The sequence below is a fragment of the Spodoptera frugiperda genome, chromosome 27 (assembly GCF_023101765.2).
Source record: "Spodoptera frugiperda isolate SF20-4 chromosome 27, AGI-APGP_CSIRO_Sfru_2.0, whole genome shotgun sequence".
NCBI lineage: Eukaryota > Metazoa > Arthropoda > Insecta > Lepidoptera > Noctuidae > Spodoptera > Spodoptera frugiperda.
In genome coordinates this window covers 4,659,805-4,674,603 of record NC_064238.1, presented here as the reverse complement: position 1 = coordinate 4,674,603, position 14,799 = coordinate 4,659,805, and the positions used below count along the sequence as shown (strand labels likewise).

The 14,799-nt window shown below is 36.0% G+C and overlaps 1 protein-coding gene across 1 annotated transcript; it reads right to left on the bottom strand.

Moving 5' to 3' along the window:
• Positions 1–625: 625 nt before the first annotated feature.
• On the bottom strand, positions 626–2,198 carry LOC118263528 (achaete-scute complex protein T3). Its single transcript, XM_035575572.2, has 2 exons — positions 1,305–2,198; positions 626–1,113 (listed from the first exon to the last, which is right to left on the bottom strand). Exon 1 carries the CDS (start codon positions 2,029–2,031, stop codon positions 1,312–1,314), a length of 720 nt encoding a protein of 239 aa, XP_035431465.1. The 5' UTR covers positions 2,032–2,198; the 3' UTR covers positions 626–1,113; positions 1,305–1,311.
• Between the last annotated feature and the right edge of the window lie 12,601 nt (positions 2,199–14,799).

Sequence of the window (14,799 nt, the reverse complement as noted above, 5' to 3'; positions counted from 1 at the left end):
TAGGTAATTGTATTCGTAGTTGGGGTTTGGCAATAGGTCATAACGAAAGTAAGTTTGTCAAATGCTTTTTTTCTTAATTTAATACACTTAAAGAATAAACTACATGTTTACAATAGGTAGGTATTTTCTTCTAAAATAAAATCATATTGGACCAAAGTGCTTATAAATTGACGATAGGCATTAGTCATATGTTGTTAATATAAAAATTATTACCTGTAGTTTGACCAAGGGAAAGTTATGGTAGGCCTATTTACTTTGCCTTGGCCTTTGACTTGGCTTATGTAATTTTGGGTGACGGATGTCATTTGTGCATAAGAAATTATTATGCTATGTTATTAAGTAATCATCAGAAGGTACAATCAGACTATCACTGCCCAATCTGGGAATTTGTCTGTGTGTCCATTTGTGATCATTGACTTGATAAGGAATTTGGATAACCAGCATTATTTTATGATAATATTGATGGTTTATGTGAACCTATTCATTCGAACAGTACGTAACTAGTTTAGGCGGTCGACATTTTTACACCAGTCAGCATAAAAACAAGTAAGACTGCACCTTGCAGTTATTGCAAACAAAGAAACAAATAAAAATACCAACACATCGATTCAATAAATAGTTTTAATTTCTTAACCTAATAACTTAAAACTAATTAAGGTATATTTACAATATTATCGACTCGGCCGACAATAAAAGTGCGTAGTTTCGGTAATATCAGTAAACGGTAACATGTACCTATCGTCCATTTTGTTTCACAAAGTGTTCCGAAAAGTATGACAATTACAGCCTATACAAAACAATTATCTCTAAAACTATCGGCACAATTTAGAGGTATTTTATACAGTCAAACACTTGAACAAGTGCATTTATCATAACCCACCCGACAAAACAAAAAAATCAGCACATCGATTCTATCTGTCTACAAGTCAGTACAGAAATCTTGATAAATTATCCCGCAATTAAAACTAAACCTTAACTCCTAAATATTGAAGGCACTATTGATTTGACTAGATATACAAGAGTCTTTTCGTATGTAACGATCAATGCACTATTTATAAATAATGAACATCGTTTTCGGAGGGTTGGGTCCTGTTGTATCACTCAACGTTTCATCTGTGAACAAAAGAAAGTAAAAATTAGTTTTATTGTTGTAAAATATTTAAGATTCCTGGAGAGCTTAATACCTATTTTATACCTCATATTTTATTCGAAATTCTGGGATAAAAATAATAGGTGTAAAAACTAAAAAAAATATTGTTAATTGAATTAAAATTAACTAAAAGAATACAGATAAGCGAACTTACCTATTTGTTATTTCTGTTGCCACCATGAAATGACGTCTAGTAGCTCGTCCTCGTCCATAGGGCCGAGCTGTTGTTGTGTCGCCGTCGTGACCTCGTACCGATCAGCTGAGTACGCCGACGACACCCCTGACGAACATTCGGAGGGCGCAGGAGAGTCCGGTTTCTCTGAACAAGGTGATTCTCCACCATAGAAGAATCCATCATCCATATCCATCGTCGTCATAGACTGCAATGTGTTTCCATTGGGAATATTTTCTCTGTTTTCCTGGTCTCGGGTAATTCCTAAAGCTGCGTCACTTTCTTCAAGCAATTGTTGCAAATATCTAATGTATTCTACTACCATCCTTAGTGTATCGACTTTGCTTAATTTCTTTCCCGATCCTCTTCGTGCACCACCAGATAAAGCAGCAACAACAGACGCGGGCAAGTGTCGGCGAAGAGCGTTGAATCCATCATTCACTTGCTTAACACGATTACGTTCGCGAGCGTTACGTCTTGCTATCGATGCAGCCTGGGGTCCTGTGTAAGGGTTGGTTCTGAAGTGGACCTTCTTCCTGTATTGTAGGTTTGGCGGAGTATCATGTGTGACGTAATTTTTTTCAGGAGCTGGAGCGATTGGCACATTCCTCTTCTCTACTGGTGTCTTCGTTAACGTAGCTGAAGGATATCCAGACGCGACGACTACGTAGTTCGTCTGACCTTGAACGAGTTGAATTTCTTGTAGCATTTTACGTGCGTGCGGCGCGAGCGTTCACGACAGATAAGGAGCACGACCGGTCGGCGCGGCTATCGGAAAAGCACTGCGCGATAGGGGAAGGCTTCGTGGGAGCTTTCGGTTAGAGGCGAGCGCGAGCGGCGGCAGCGGAGCTTCACGTACAAGTGAGTCGCCGGCGCACGCGCATGCGTTATATCACCTGCGCCGGCTGCAAAAAATATAAATTTTAAAATTCTCTTCCCCTATTATTTTCGATCATCCCTTCCCCTTGTACGTGCGGGTCCGTACCTGGCGTGGTGGTTGGGGAGTGCGAGGTGCGGCGCGGCGGGGGAGGGTGGCTAACGCGTGCCCAGTTTTTTTCTGTTGACCACTGAATGCTGTAACATAAAATACAACTTGGACAAACTTTCCAAATAATGGCTTGTGACAGGACATTTTCAGATCCCTGCAATGAATAAGGAATGTTTGGGTTCTTAAAACATCTTTCTTTATGTCTTATACAGATAATACAAATAATCAAGATTAACAGGTTAATTTAAGTGCGTATAAATATCTGCGGAATTACCGTTAATGCGCTGCCACTAAAAGGGATGAAGAGATATTGTCACATAATCAGCGTATCGATGTCTTTATATTTAAAATAAATCAATCGTCTTAAGAATCCACATCAGTATTATCAGTTTCAATCTCATTGAGTGTTTGAGTTTAAAGGTATTTCTTATAAAGGCAAGTCGTATTCGAACCTGCTGGATAAAAGTCGCATCAGCGTTTATCGGTACATTATCGATAAAATACATTGACATTTACGTTAATGAAACCAATTCTGGAAATTGGGGGATTGAGTGGTTATGTCGTACATGACATTACTACTATTATGCCCCGTACATATGTATACACGTGCACGCTCTGATAACTACGCTGACTTAATTAAAAATGTTTACTTTGTTAATTAGTCGATCTCTATGGAGAGACTGTTTTAATTTAAAGTGACCGTCAGTTAATAAGATGGGACGGATCATGTCGATAAAAGTTATGGCACTTGTAAAGTTTATTGAACTTTATTTCAGTTTAATAAATTCACGGTTTAAAACTTTAAATGAAGTATGAAGCCTATAAATGTTTGTTTCTCTTTTTTCTATTTACATAAATATGAGTGGGAAAAGAAAGCTTTGAAGTAGATGAAGTAGGTATGTAGGTACGTAACTTTAAATTGTGATACGTGAATTCTAACAAAATATTTAAATGATATTTGTATTCGATAAGGACTGTGCCATAGACAGTAATAGTCGCCCAGGTCCTACAAATAACACATATTTTCATAAATACCTTTAATCGATATTTCTTCTAATTTATGTCTATTAGACGTGTCTAGCATTGTTGAAATACGTTTCACTTAATTTTGAATTCTTTGAAATTTTTCTTCGAAAGCTAATGGAGTGTCGTTATTTTTTCTTTGTATTAAAATATGCCAATACCGTTCGTGTGAGGATAGCCGCCGTGGTGACAGTCGCCGGCGTCTTCACCAGCCCATCATCAATTAGATTTAAAACACGCTATGAATTGCACTTCTTAAACTTTGTTTTATTTTTATTACGTCGGCCCTTTGATCAAAGCCACCGGGTACCGTCAATACGATTGCGTGAATCGAATTTCTCTCATTCTATTTAGCTTTACTAATTGAATCGATATGCTTGTTTCGATGTTAGGTATTTGTTTTCATTAGTTGTTACATACTCTGCTCTGTATTAGCGGTTAATAGGTCTCGTCCAAGTTTTTATTGGACTGATTTCTAAGTTTCGCTCGTTAAATGCATTTGTATGATGTTTAATGTTGGTGCGTTTAAGAGTTTCACAATCATTGATTGGTCGAGCGATATATTTTTTTAGTATTGTTAGAAATAGTTTACATTTTTTTTAACTTGAACTAGTTACTTTATCTCATATTAGATTTAAATTGGGTTTCTTAATAAACCACAGGCTAGTCATCTGATGGGGTTGGGCCCGTGATTTTGTACCGGATATGACCTGCGGGAAGGTGCTAATGGGTTCCGTAAATAACCGATATTTTTTTCCTGTTATGATTATTACAAATCGATCGATGTTCCGTTAGGGTTAAGCGAGCTATTAGGGGTAAATGAAAGACAATGGAATTAATTGGTAACCCTGACTTAGCTGAGGTACAAAGTTGTAAATAGTGCTTAATCGTGAAACATATTTAACATGTATGTTAGATAATAATAGGATATTCCAAGTCTTTCATAATTTATTTGCCTTGACAATATTTGGCGTAGTAATTCTTTAAAGAAATGACTAGTGGTTATCGCTCTCTTAATAATACTATCAATGACATTCGTTTATTCAAAAACGCCGATTCACCCACTCAGTCGTCTAACATCTCAATACTAATTTAATTCCCTTACATAAATAACTTACATAGGTGTAAACTACAAAGCACATTGCACCAACAAAAGAAGAATATAGTTATTAGCGTTCAATGATGTCGTTAAGTTTTTAAAATAAAAAGAAACATATTGACAATAAGCTTAAGTAATATGTTAGTCGAGTTACATGTCTAGTAAGAATGCGATGATAATTCGAGTCATTGTGTCGATATTAAGGGTACCCACCCTATGCTCCTACGCAAGCGTCCTCACCACCCACGAAACTCGTTTTGAATTAAGAGCTAAGAAATATTAAAATTATTATTGTCCTATGCTTTTGTACGTTGATACAGTTTTAGATTTACGATCTTGTTTCAATGTTGAGAGAATAAAATGTATTACGTGAATGCATCAGGGAATGTTGCCTGTGTTTAAGCAAGGAGTCAATTTTTTAAGCTTATTCAATTTTATTTGAATTTGAAACCTTGCAATGACTATGATGTTAAATATTTTGGTACAGGAACGTGGTCTATGACTTCATAAGTTCATAATATTAGACCACATTGAAATTGTGGTCTGGCTAAAACAGGTAGAGGGCGTCCTAGACGGAATATTGAGACCAGATTGGCGATGTATATAAGAGGTACAGAATTAAAAGTATTAACCAACAAGCATGCATGAAAAGACTGATGACTGTTGATGAAGTGAAAGAGGTATGTAAGATTCGTAGCAATTGGCGGTCCTTGTGTCTCTGCCTATTCCCATGGGAAAAGGCATGAATTTATGTATGTATGTATGTTAAAACAGGTAGAATCTAAAGTTCGTGATAAACATGACCCTTTTTTAGTACGGTACACCAAAGAACTATTTGTAAACATTACGCAACATGCACATGTGCTACTATTCATATAACCCCTTGAAATTGATGTGACATGACGACCCTCTATAAAAATGTCATAACAATATCAATTTATTTTACCCCTCAACTACTCGTATCAATTAAGATTGAACAAATTGTTACAATTACGTTGACAGTTACGATATAAATACATTATCAAAATATAGATTACTAGATTTTTTATTCAAAAAATTATAGTAATACCTAAAAAGGAGTATGTGAGTATGGAAGTAAGTTAATTTTTTTTTTATTAATCACTTTATGTAATTATACATACGTCATTATTTGCATATTTTTTAAGTCCAGTCTCGATTTTAGACCTAAGTGTATTTTTAGAAACTGCGATTAAGCCCGACATCGTATTCTCAAAAGAATAGAACTCGTCAGATGAAATCACATTAAAGCTTGCATACTTTGGTTAGGAATCAGTAAGATAATATATGTATGCAGTTGTAATGTTTAACATGACATGACTAGCGTTTACACCTCTATTTATTTTAATAGTTTTTCTATCAATTCCACAACGGAAATTGAGTGACATTTACGAGTTATTTGAACAATTATGTCAGCAAATAAAACAATTAGGTGAAAACAAATGACGTGAGATGCGGAACATCGTGGGATATGGGGGTGAAAGCGGTGGTGATGTGATAATTATGGGAAGCGCATCATCTGCCGTACTGTAGATGGAGTTACGCACCACTGGTGTGGGATTGGCAGCATGGACTGATGAATGTACATGCAAGACTTGTAAACAAATAATGGAAACTGTACCTACTTGAATTATTGTTTCTTATCAAAAGTAATGTAAACTTAGTCTGGCCATAAATACTGTTACACTTAAAAAAATTGCAAATATTACATTTGAATTTCGAATCTGTCATTTTTATTGTAGATTTTTAGGACTTGTCTCTTTATTTAAATTGTGCTTAGATTTGGTTCCAAGACATAGAATTATGATACATATAAATTGCATCAAAATGATTTCTTCAATTTCTATCTATGGACAGATAAATCATTGAGTCATAGTGTCGAGTAAGAAGAGGGAACTGTTGAGCATGAAAGAAAAGAACATTTAGGTGTAGAAATATTTTAGTATAAATGATTTGATAACAGCAACATAGTAGAGATTGTAGCCCTGATGCAATTTTCGCTATGTTGTTATCTTAATTACTCATTAATAATGTAGTGTGATTGACTTCGTATCAAACGCACCTGTGCGGTCTAACATAAAAGTTATCAGAAGACTTTGTATCACTATGTGCTTGAGTTTTCTTTACAAGATACAGCATATTTAATGTTTACAGACTTCATAAATTTTGATTTGTCATGTTTTATCGAAATCGAAGAGATCGATAACAAGGAGTAACTTACATTAGTAGCTCCTAGCTCCCAGTTGCGGTTGAATGAATACTTCAATCTCATTAATGCCATATTTGAGAATTATAATAAATCATAGATGCAAGGCTCGCCGCCATCGATCACACAATACAACTACCTGATTCGTACCCAATATCGTTTGATTAACGACTTGTTGAGTGACTCCTATTCATCGAATCAAAGGGTGATCGTATTAAGTATTAATAAAGGGAATGTTTTACATTTCATATCAAGCGTGGTTCGGCAACAATAAGCGGGCATTCCATCTTCTTACCAACAAGCTGTCATCTGTATGAAGTTTCGAATGATAGCCATGATAAGCGGTTTGGTTGTTCGTCGCCAGCTCATTTGATTTCAATGATTTTTGTAGACACTGGCAGCAGAATCTTTAATCGTTCTGAACTCAGGTACGCTATAAGCTTCAAGTTTTATAAGACGCAAACACTTAAGTAGATTTCTTGATATAAAGATAAAATGGGTCAAAAACAAAAAGTGCTAGTGCTAAAGAAAGCCATTAATAGCATTTCTAAATGCTTTTTACCCATGGGAATATACTTGTTTTCCCACCTACATGTGCTAGGACAGATAACACACGTCTTTTAGACGACATCCAAAATGCAAATAGAATGTCTGGAAGCTTGTAAGACAGTGACACAGGAGCTATCGGGACATCGCATCGGTCTCGGTCGCCGTCGCCGCCACCTACGAGTGACGCGACATGTCGGACACTGTGACGTCGTCGCATCCGACGTCACCGACACCCCGACACCGATTGTGATCGAGATACCATTCGGCTGTGATTCGATTCGCATTGACCAATCGGATGCGATTGATTGATATTCGAATTTTAAGATAAAGATTTGTGTGCGACAATGACGTGGGATTTAATGGTAGGAAGTCAATTGGGGGGGTGCTTGCAGGTCGCTTTTGTTTTGTCAAACATTACACCGCATTGTGTGCGCCACCTTGTGTTTCGACTTGCGTTTTTATTTGTTTTCAAAGTTGAAGGAAAAGTAAAGCAACCCAATCCTCTTAGGTACTTGAATGTATGTAGTTAAGTGTACCAAATAAATATGTTTTCAATCTCAATTATTTTTGAAAACATTCGAAATCTCGATAACGAGTAAACGTGTATCATTTAGTACGCTGTATTTCACATAATATCTAACCCTTCGGACATGAGGAGGTCAATAAATAAGGCTAGTTTAGGCAATCTTCTCATTTGCCGTCAAACAAGGCTTGTAGAATTCGTTTATAGGTTTACGACAGCTCGTTAGCTGCGGCGATAAGAGGCCCCTAAATAGATAATTAGTATTGTTTCCTTACATCAGTTGCTATTGTGTAATCTTTTTTACTGTCAGTTTTATTGATTCCGACTGAATTGCGACGCCCAAGAGATAGATATCTCAATGTGTTAACAGCTGAAGAATGAACGACATAAATAAACCGTCGAATACTGATTGCCAATAAACAAACTCGATATACTTGTTTAATATTTTGTATCGCTGAACTCTCGCACTGCAGAAGGCAAAAAGTGAAGGAAACCAGAATCGCGTTGTGTGCATTAATTTTTGTCACAACGCTCTGTATGGATTATAAAAACGATAGCTAGGAATAAAGTCGAAAATTGTGTTTCATTATTGTTTCTAAGTTTGTAGCTAAAGAACAGAACACGGTAGTATAATCGATAGGGACAAGGAAAATAAAACAAGATACTAATGTTCTTTTTATTTCTAATTAAAATCATAAATTGCCCAAAGCCCATCTATGAACTATTCAAGTCATTTTCAAAATAAACAAGCTTCAAGGATTCCATTTAGACACTTTAGATGTCCAACAAAATTAATGTCCTTAAAATAACGAAAGTTGAGAGCATCTGCATCGAATCCCAACAAGCCGGTTAATCTGATACCATAAGCAGAAATATTGATGGAAACAAAATTTCTCGTTAAACGTTTCGAGGAGTACCGTTCGGCGCGTGGCAGTCGTGCGCCCGCCTTGCCGCTCGTTTAAAGCCATACCTTAATTACGGCAAGGCGTTATCGAGTAAGAATGTGCACACGCGACATTGGTATTAATTTTAATGAAAGAAGTGTGCGCTTGGGCAGCACCTGCCCGACTCGACGAGTCGTTGGCTTACTGAAAACTACGTCACACAGGACATGTGGAGCGGACGTTTGTTTCACATTTTTGGGTATGTGTATAATGCTCGTATAGTTCTTTAATTTTTATTTTTATTAATATTTTTGACCATTTTTATTTCTAGGTATTTATTATGGTTTTTATGTAGCGAATATAACAATATTCTAATTGATAACGAAATAAAAGTAACTGATTAAGATTTAGGTTTCAGCTAGGTTCAGTTACTCTGTTTCTAGTCATATTATTAATTTTAGGAATGTTGATGCTTGCATTAGAAAATCATACACAAATAATTAATAAATATTAGAACTCTAAGGTCGACTCTACGCATGTCTTATTCATAATTATATCAGAAAAATGTAAGGCCGTCTTCGACCGAAGTATGCCCTTTTTATAAGTAGAATTACGGTTGATTTTCCTTCAAAAAACATGTTTACAGCTGAGTAGATGTTAAGATATAATTAATGCTGCCATAAAAATCGTAGACATTATGCGAGGATCACATAAATTTTCATAATTTTTCACCGATTTTTGTAAAACAAATATTTGTTAGTGCACTTTACAATTTTAATAATTTAAATATAATGCACCTGCAATGTTTGGTGGAGACGTTAATGGGCATAATATTTACTTTTGTATGTAAGATGTATGGATTTATGAGGAAGTAAATTACTTTTAATATCTTTATCATTTTCTCAAATGTAGTTATTCAGATAAGATAAAGATAAACGTCTGTTCAATGTCAGAACGAGATGCTGGTTTAATAAATATTTTTATTTATTTGTTTTATGCACTTCTGTTGTAATGGACCTATAATTGGTCGTGTGTCGGATTAAACAAACTGCACTGATAATGTCAGAAACACTTACGTATCTCAATGATAGAGCTTAGTTAGTGGGACTTAGATATCTTAGTTAATTATGCGCATGGTTATAAATCTCATGACTATGAACAAATAATAATGAATCGTGTAAATTGTCCTCGCGCAGGTGCGATAGTACATCTGTTCCCCCCACCTTAAGAAGTCGATTATTATTTCTAAGCATATTTTCTTCGTTAATCAATATCTAATCATTTAATTTTTGTACGTACAATTACCGATTTAATAATACTTTACTTGCTTAGACCGCGAAAACGTAATAAAAGTCTATGTAATTGATATTCATACGGACCGTGGACGCGAGTATTTCCATAAATTATGTTCCAAAGATAGGTTGTCGTATGGTTATGAGGTTGATATTCTTCATCAAATGCTCCTTTATCGCCGACGCAAAATGTTATTGAATCGATTACTCTGTCATATTACCTTACGCTTAATAGCTTGGATCTAAGATGTCACTATGCACTGCCGCCATGCAAATGTAGCTCTTATAGCAATCTACTTAAAAATTAAGATTTAACCCCAAACAAGTTGCGTTGTAAATTTTTCTTTAATGACAATAATTTGGAAGGTTCGTCAATTCAAAACATGGCAATCTCTGCGTGCCTCAGTTGGGACACGCGCCTTGCAACTTCTTAAGCGTATGCGACAGGTTAATTTCAAGAATAAATTGAAGCTCGACGCGATCGACTGCTTTTATGGGTCGACGGCGTGTTTATGCGAGAGGGAAACATAATAGAGGCTTAGTGAGTCCTGGATGGAGACACAGCTGCCCATTGGGCGGAGACAACGGGGACCAGAAACGCTTTTGAATTTTTAGTACTTACTTTCCTGAGTAATAAACTACTTTTAATATTAAAAAAAGTTGCCCTTTACTAGGAATTTCTCCTGTGTCGTGAGTGCGTTTACAAAACATAGAAGTTCACACATGACACCTAGACCAGAAGCAACAAGTTGTAGATTTGTGAAACAAACAATTGCGCCGTGCGGGAATCCAACCCGCTACACGTTGCGTGGCAGCAAGTTGCCCAGCCATCATCAGCGTTGTCGTGTCATGTATTTGTTGCTTTTTAATTTTGCCAATTTGTTGTATAATTTTTTAGTAAACCCTCATTTAACCTCATTAGCCGAGGATGTGCGATGAAACATTCATACATTATTTAATAAATTATTTAATAGTATTGTGGCTACAATTTATTATTATTTGATACATTTGAGTAGGGTTTACGTTACATGTTGATTGAATTTACTGTTATTGCCTTTAGTAAGTTAATAGATTCGATAGTTAGTAAAGTGTTTATTAGTTTCAATGTATTGGTAATTAAGCTGCAGAGGTTGTTTTATACCTAAAACATTAGCATTTATATATTACTATTGGACTCAGCAAACTTTGTGCCGCCTTTAAAATGTTTTTCTCACCTTTTAAACTTTCCTTGGACTTTTAAAAACAAATCAAGACTAAAATTTGCGAAATCGGTCCATCCCTTTTCGAGTTTTAGTGAGACTAACGAACAGCAATTGATTTAAATAGATAAAAATACAGTTTTAAAATGCCTATGGAAAACGTTATAAGAAAAAAAAACAAAGTACACTGTATTTAATAGTCCATTAAAAATATAATTCTAGCTTATTTTCCCTTGCTACCTTGACTACTAATTAGCAATCTAGCGCGAGCTTTAGCAAAACACTTATTAAAACCTTATCTAGACATCATGTAAATATTACTCCTTTCAAGATTCTTGATGTAAGACTAACGTAAGACCCACCAAGAAAAAAACGATCGCCATAAATATTTTAAAAGTACTACAGAGACTACGATTACCGTAAAACTTAGCGGCAGATCCAATCCAGATAACATGACAAAAGTTTCAACATGTGCACTAACAAACATATAAAGACACCTCCGAAAATGTAACACTTTGAAATTTAGACTCTATTCTTTCTTGTTTAAGGTTGATAATGATGTCGCTAGAAAGTTTTGCAGCGATTTCTTACATTGGTCCGAAGTAAAGAAGTAGGTTCGATACCGATCTCGACTCACGCTGTTAAACGTACACACATGAACATGCCTGTAACTACTGCTTTTATTAAATGTCTTTTTTTCTTTTGTTCAAATTGTCATTATTGGCTTTTATTTTAATTTATGGAATATTTTTCTCATTGAACCATTATTAACGAGTATGGATCTTTTAGAATTGCTCTTTAAATAAGTATAATCTATATTAAGTTAACTTATTCAAGTACAAAGCAGGTTTTACGCTTTATATATGGAAATGAAAACGACGCTGACGTGACATGTATCGTTACTCGATAAATATGCTTTTACATAATTTTGCGGTTTATCAAAATACTTATACAAGTATGGTATAATTTTATCAAATTACCCTATTACTTTAATGGAGTAAGGACGTATCGTAAATTATATCACACCCATAAATCAGACAACCAGTAGATTCAATTTATGACTTTTTTATAAATGCGCAACCTGCAATATACAGAGTGAAATAATGTTCACTAAATTAATTACACCCTGTATACTGAATCATTCATGCGTAAATTAGGGGTGCGATATAGTTTAATTTTAAATAAAAATACATTTTCATCTATACGTGATTGAACAAAAATATTTAAAAACTAAAGTGAATAAAATAAATGGCACACATAAAACATTGTATAATACGAGCAAATCTGCGTATAACCGACATTGATGCGCACACGCACGGTAGCGGGCGCCTGGCGCGGCCTACTGCTGAATTTTAAACTTTCATTAGTAACCCACAAATGTAATCGTTTACATTAAATCGCAGGTGTAATCCAAGGCTCCTTGTGTATATCAATCAAATGATATCTTTTATATGGAGCGTGAATTAAAATTATATGTTTATTTTTGTTTTTACATATACCTAAAGATAAATAAATATTTATGTAATTTGGTAACTATTTGCCATGTTACAAATTGGTTTTAAAAATATGTTCACTGATTTTATTTATCTGTTTACTCTTGATTTATTTGTACATTTCATTCTTTATTGTGTTTGGGTTTAACGGTTGCGTTGCTAAAATATAGTTTTCGTGAGTAAAAATAAATTTCGTCTGCACGGTTAGCGCGGTGACTGGACAAGCGACTGGCACGCAACGTGTCGCAGGATCGAGTCCCGTATGGAATAACTCTTTGTGTGATCCACAAATTGTTGTTCCGTATCTGGGTGTCATGTGTATGTAAACTTGTATGTTTGTAAACGCACCCACGACACAGGAGAAAATCCTAGTGTGAGGCAACGTTTAAATACAAAAATGTTTCGTACACAACAATATATTTTATTGAACAAAATCATTTATAATAAAATGTTTGCCTAAATATAAAACAAACAATATCGAATTATACAAACAATAAGTATATCAAATAAAGAAACCGATAAAGCACACTCAAGCAGGCTTTATCTAGATTCGACTTATAAAATTAAATGGCTCAATCCCGGCTCGGGGCTAAAACAAACACTGCATTATCTTTACGGTTACGCCAATACCGGAGCTATACAAGACATGGGTATCTGGTACTAAGGAAATAATAGTTTATTCGTTTTGATATCAAGAGAAAAAAAATATTTTATAAAATAATATTTTTCCCTTAATAATCTAATGAATATTTTTTTAAAATTCTCTAAATTTACATTTTTAAATAGTATACATACAAAATAAAATATTATTTAAAAATATAAAAATAGGAGCCGACCAGTAGCGGGAGCATGGTCCAAGCCACCGGTGGTTAGGGCTCCAGAGACAGAAACCTCCTCACAATACGTGCCGTTTCGAGGAGTACTGCCTTCTGCATCAGGCCCTTGATCCATCCGCCCAACCCCAGCCTCCTAAGGTGGTTGTCAAGGCTGTTGGGTATTAATCCGTTGGCCGACACGACTATCGGCACAACGATAGCCGAATCCACATTCCACATGTCGACAACCTCGTGAGCCAAGTCAAGATATTTTATTTGTTTATCTTTTTCAGCTTTCACGAGGTTCTCGTCATGAGGGATGGTGATATCGATTATCATCGTGCGGCGCGCTTGTCGGTCTATCACCACTATATCAGGTTTATTGGCTACAATAGTCCTGTCAGTGATGATAGATCGATCCCAGTACAACGTGATATGGCCGTTTTCGAGAACTGGATCGGGCGCATACTTGTAGTATGGAACCTCAAACTCAACAAGTTGGTAGTGCAAAGCAAGTTGCTGATGGATAATCTTGGCCACCTGATTATGTCTATGCAAATATTCACCATTAGCCAAACGACCACAACCAGAAATTATATGTCTTATGGATTCACCAGGACTATGACATGCCCGACATATGTCAACGGTCCCATCCCTAATAATATATTTCCGGTAGTTATTCGTAAGGATAACTTCGTCCATAATTGCACAGACAAATCCTTCAGTTTCTCCAAAGAGATTACTGAATCGTAGCCAAGATACGGATGCCAGAAAATCTACACTGGGTCCATGTAGGGCTCGGAAGAAGCGTCCGTGGAGCTCTTTGCTTTGCCATACCTCCTTGCGGTCATTGACGGTTAGTACCACAGGTTTGCGCCAGTTCTCTTTTGCTAAAGATAGTGGAGTGAATCCATTGTCCACTGCTGCTACTTCTCGATGCATACCCTCGTTTACTTTCAGGAAATATTCCCTGAGGTTGCACACCTCACGGTTATGAAGGGTCTTAGCATTTAATAAGCCTCGACCCCCACACTTCCGCGGGATGTACAACCTCATGATCGATGAACGAGGGTGATGCATACGATTTGCAGTCCGCAGTGTTCGGACTCGCCTATCCAGGGTGTCAAGTTCAGTCTGAGTCCACTTGAGTATACCAAAAGAATACATCAGAACCGGCATGACCCAACCGTTATAGGCTCGCACCTTGTTTCCGCCTGATAATGAACTTTTCAGCACTTTATTCAGGCGGCCAAAGAAGCGTTCCCGTAACGATTGTTTCATGTCCGGTCCATTAATGCCTAATCCCTCTGACATACCCAGGTACTTGTAAGTATCATGAATATAATTATCTTATAAGTTATCATTTCTTGTAGAATACAGAATCTTAA